Here is a 4,697-nt window from a genome sequence, read left to right as displayed (position 1 = left end):
ACCCTTTTGACATATCTATTTAATTTACCCCCTATAATTTGAAATAGTGTATATAATTTCAAAATATGTCACCTTATATATATATATATATATATATATATATATATATATATATATATATATATATATATACTCTCGAAAGTACGCACACGATCCAAAGTCCAGGGAGTTGACTTTCATGTAGTTAATATCAGATTGAGCGTGGTTTCAATATACATGGTCAATGATCAGATACCAGAGGGCTTGAACATTCTGCAAAACTCGTGGGTCGTAAAGTTCACATCTGAAATTCAAAATTCATATTCACGTAATGATATTAACTCAATCATCAAAAAACATGTAGCCATGTCAACAAGAAAAATACAACAAAAGGAGACAACTATTATTCATCATAACATAAAAAAGGCTTTTAAATTAACGTATATATAAATCTTAACTAAGGAGTCTTGATCACACGAGATCCACGGTGTCTTGTTGTAAACTTATTAAACAACGCAAGAGCATTGCTAGCAAGATGCTTAACATTCAACACCCTCGCTTTAATCATCCCCTTTTCCTTACCTCCAATGGCTTTATCTGATATCCGATCAAGACATGCAGTCACATCCGTCAACGCAGTGCTAACCCATGATTGCACGTTACTTTCATGCCATGAAAAATTCTTCTCCCCATCATGCACCATTCTCTGTTGCTCTTTAACCGATTGTGTAATCTGATTCACACCATCATTGATCTGATGTAAGCAATCTGTCACTGCTTCATGGTATCTTGCATTCTTTGTTTTGTTGAAATACTCGTTTGCTACCATGTTCACGTAGGCCTTTGTGATCCGAGCTTTGACTAGGCATGTTGTTAGAGAAATCCTGGCTAGTTGTTCGGGTGCAGGTGCATTTGTTTTGCTAGCAAAGGGTAGAAGGGTTCGGATGCATAGTTCAGTGTACATGGTAGAACGACATTGTTGCTCGATATATGCCCTAGCTCGAGAATGGCACTCGACTGTGGGGTTTAAACTGAATATGGCAAGAAAGAGAGTTAGCAAAGAGAGAATTGTGTGTGCCATTTTGAAATGTGCTTCAGATCGATGTAGATGTTATGAATTTGTGCAAGGTGTTATATAAAGGGTTGTCACGATTGTTGCAATATGATTATATATTCCAACGAAATATGTGATTTCATGTATTTAATTTACTAATACAACGTTTCAAATCTAATCTAATATATAATACTTTTACATAATAAGAATAAGAATTCTATAATATCTACGGGATCCATGGTTGATTATACTTAAGAATTATATATATTTATAACATATTGATTAATATAAACTTTCAAATAATCATTTTATAAGTTTATAACTTAATTATAGGTCCGATGAACCACAACTTGTATTTTAGTTTTAGACAGATAAAGAAGTATATTGTTTCATCATAACAACTTATAGTTAACAATTTGATAGTAATATATATCTTAGACTTGGAAATATAATTAATTATAGAAAACTTTTAATCAAAGCCAACAAGAAAGTATAACAGAAACATAATCCCTAACTAACCAAAACTTAAAGATTAAACCTACAAAACACCTCTAAAAGAAATATTACAGTTACATGCTTAACATAATGATTTCCATAAAAACTCCGATTTTCTCAACGGTAACAAAAAAAGTTTGTTCACACGAGGTTTTGATTTTCGATTCCAATTTTGTTTGCTAGTTTTTTATTTCAGTATTCCTTAATACATCGATTATGATAATCTGATTTCATGCATCATTCAAAAAATCAATCTTGTATTCATGTTAATCAAATTTCAAGTTACCTCACTGGTTTTGATTTCTAATTTATAATTCATATAAATTGCAAGGTTTCATTATTATTCTTCACTTCTTTCCTTTAGTTTTATGACAAAAACTTAATTTATGTGATTTTTCTGATATACTTGTTGATAATTTGAAACGTCAATATCAAAAGTTTTTAAATTCTAGTTACTAGATTCTAGAAAACGATTAAGAAATTGCTATCCTTGTTAAAAGATTCAACATCAAATCAAAAGTTCATAGCTAAGTGTTTTTGTTTCGTTTCCTTTACTAACATTTTTCTTATTGTTTTATAAACTTAAAATAATAATATGTATCTAAAAAACATTTATCTAATAATGAAAAAAAAAACGAACAACTAATACCATTACAAAACCATCTAAAGATAAATTTATAACAACACATTTATAAAAACAATAAATAAATAAAACAAAAACAAAAGGCCATATCTTTTACTAATTTCTTTTTATTGTAAGGTTCTTATATTATCATATTGTCCGAGGTCTTAAATCGGCTTGGACCAACCATGGTTATCAGTAACGACGACTTGATCAATGAATTCGTTAAATTAAATATTACAATTTTATAACAAATAACTGTATTTCATAATACAGTATCGGTGCCCTTTGTCACAATTAAAAATATGTTTAAAGAATCCTGAATTTTGTTTGAAAACTTCAATTTAGGATTTTATGTATAATATATTAATTCAATATTGTATAATAAATTATTATAGTCGAAGTATCATGCATCGGAGTGTAGCATATGAAAATATTTGCTTCTTTAATTTGGGCGTAAATGGGTTGACCAAACAAAGAGATCGAGATCGACCAGCATATAATCTTTTATTTAAATTGATAATATTTTCATACCTTTATAATTAAAGAAAATTACTCGAATCTTTCTAGGTTTAAGTATCAATTTGTGTGTTCAGTCTTTATTTTCAAAAGTTAAATTGGATCGTCCCTAATATATGTACATGATGTACATTTAGTCTCTATCAACGTTAGCCGTTTGTTTTATCTGTTTGAGTGCCCCACGTGCCTAACACACATGTATGTTCGCCATTTTAGGTTTTGTACTTATAAACGAGTACTTATGGCACCCTAAAAAAAAGGGACTGTTTGTTTTTTTAACATCTGTAGGCTACTAAAATAAACTAAAGTCTAAATAAACTGGTTTTTTAAACTACAAAGTGATTTTTTAATATATTTATGACTTTGTTATAAATAATTAACAAATCTAAATCACCTTTTATGTATTAATGTATAAAAAGTGAAAATAAAAATGGTATAAATTAACGTATATAATATTTTATAAAATTTGGCACAAAAAATATAAAAATATATTATTTTTTCCATATTTATATAAATAATTTCAACGACCATTATTGTAATATACTTTTATTTATAAATTTGTCAAAGATATCATGTTTGTGTCGTTGAACTTTTTTTTTAAGTATTGTAACTTTTTTTGTTCAAATTGTTTATCACTAATAAAGTTGGAATAAATATAAATTCAAAAAACTAAAAAAAAAATAAAGTATATGTGTTTTTTAGGCTAAAAGATGTCTGAAGATGTTAGAAGACTCTGGTCCACATATGCGCCAAGAAGAGGACGCACAGACATTTTTAGGTCTACAGTCTTCAAAAAAATAAACAGTCTGCAAAGGCTAATGTCTGCGCGTGGTCTGCGTCGTGCAGACAAAAGATGTCAGGAAGATCTGCGGACAAAAACAAACATTGCCTAACTTTTTTGAGAGAAAACACATAAAGAGTAAGCATTGAGTAAATGTGTATGTTTAGTTAACATTTTACTTCACTACTTTATTTTCAAGAGATTAAATGATTAATGGTTCAAGTTCCGGATATATGTGAATTTAACTAAAGTTTAAAATGTTGATAGTTCTTCAAAGAAATGATTTTGTTTATTTGAACTTTTTAATGGAAGGCTTAACTTCATAATATAAAAGTTATCCAGCTCAATTTGTTATTTAGGTTAGATCGAATTATTTATGATATAGTTGAGACCTACACCAAATGATACTGAATATCAATTTGTATAGAAAAAATATTTTTAACGCAAGCATCCACTACTAAATATGCTTGAAATTAATGTAAAGCTCGTGGAATTAAGACCGACCAGATTAAATAATTAAATGTTTGTCTACTAAATCATGTGATAAAACTATAAACTTTCGCTCCAAAATTCAGGTCCTTCAAACATGGATCATGAAGCCACAATTGGTTAACCATAGGAACTTTCCTTGGCGACTTAAGGTCAAATTTTTGCAACATAAAAGCTAGGGTTGACTTTCATATTGTTTTAATATTAAATTTTTATTTATTGGTCTTTATCATCATATAATATTTGTTAAATGTCCACGAACCTATTATATATATATATATATATATATATATATATATATATATATATATATATATATATATATATATATATAAAAGAATGGTTTTACCACTTGTCATTCTCCCATTCAATTGGCCACATGTCATTTTGTCATAATTTTGAGATATATTTATTTTCCACTTGTCATTTACTTCATTTTTCATTTTCAAAATATCATTAATTTAGTTTCCATAAATTAAAACTATCTTAATGACTATTAATTTCAAATTTCAAATTCTAAATTTTAATTTCAAATTCAAATAAATTTACAGTTTAAACCTTTGTGTTTAACATTTTGTTATAATTTACCCGTTTAGTACACAAATCTGATAACTAAACACATAATTTTAATTTATTTATATTTTGCATGTTTTTTTCTTATAATTTTCAGTTATTTTAAATTTCAAATTCAAATAAAATTTACATTTAATCGTTTATATTAACATTTTGTTTTAATTACCTCGTATAATATACGGGTC

General features: G+C 27.6%; 1 protein-coding gene across 1 annotated transcript; it reads right to left on the bottom strand.

Moving 5' to 3' along the window:
• Positions 1-284: 284 nt before the first annotated feature.
• LOC145062315 (pectinesterase inhibitor 9-like) lies at positions 285-1,108 on the bottom strand. Its single transcript, XM_079009934.1, has one exon. The coding sequence runs from the start codon at positions 1,058-1,060 to the stop codon at positions 437-439; it is 624 nt and encodes a 207-aa protein (XP_078866060.1). The 5' UTR covers positions 1,061-1,108; the 3' UTR covers positions 285-436.
• Between the last annotated feature and the right edge of the window lie 3,589 nt (positions 1,109-4,697).

The sequence above is a fragment of the Lactuca serriola genome, chromosome 7 (genome assembly GCF_051521515.1).
Source record: "Lactuca serriola cultivar US96UC23 chromosome 7, Lser_US96UC23_V15, whole genome shotgun sequence".
Lineage (NCBI taxonomy): Eukaryota > Viridiplantae > Streptophyta > Magnoliopsida > Asterales > Asteraceae > Lactuca > Lactuca serriola.
Note: the sequence above shows the minus strand (reverse complement) of the source record. Positions and strands in the feature narration are given on the sequence as shown.

Bases quoted from the DNA above. Each gene is read 5' to 3' on its own strand.
- LOC145062315 (XM_079009934.1), bottom strand. From the start codon at position 1,060: ATGGCACACACAATTCTCTCTTTGCTAACTCTCTTTCTTGCCATATTC.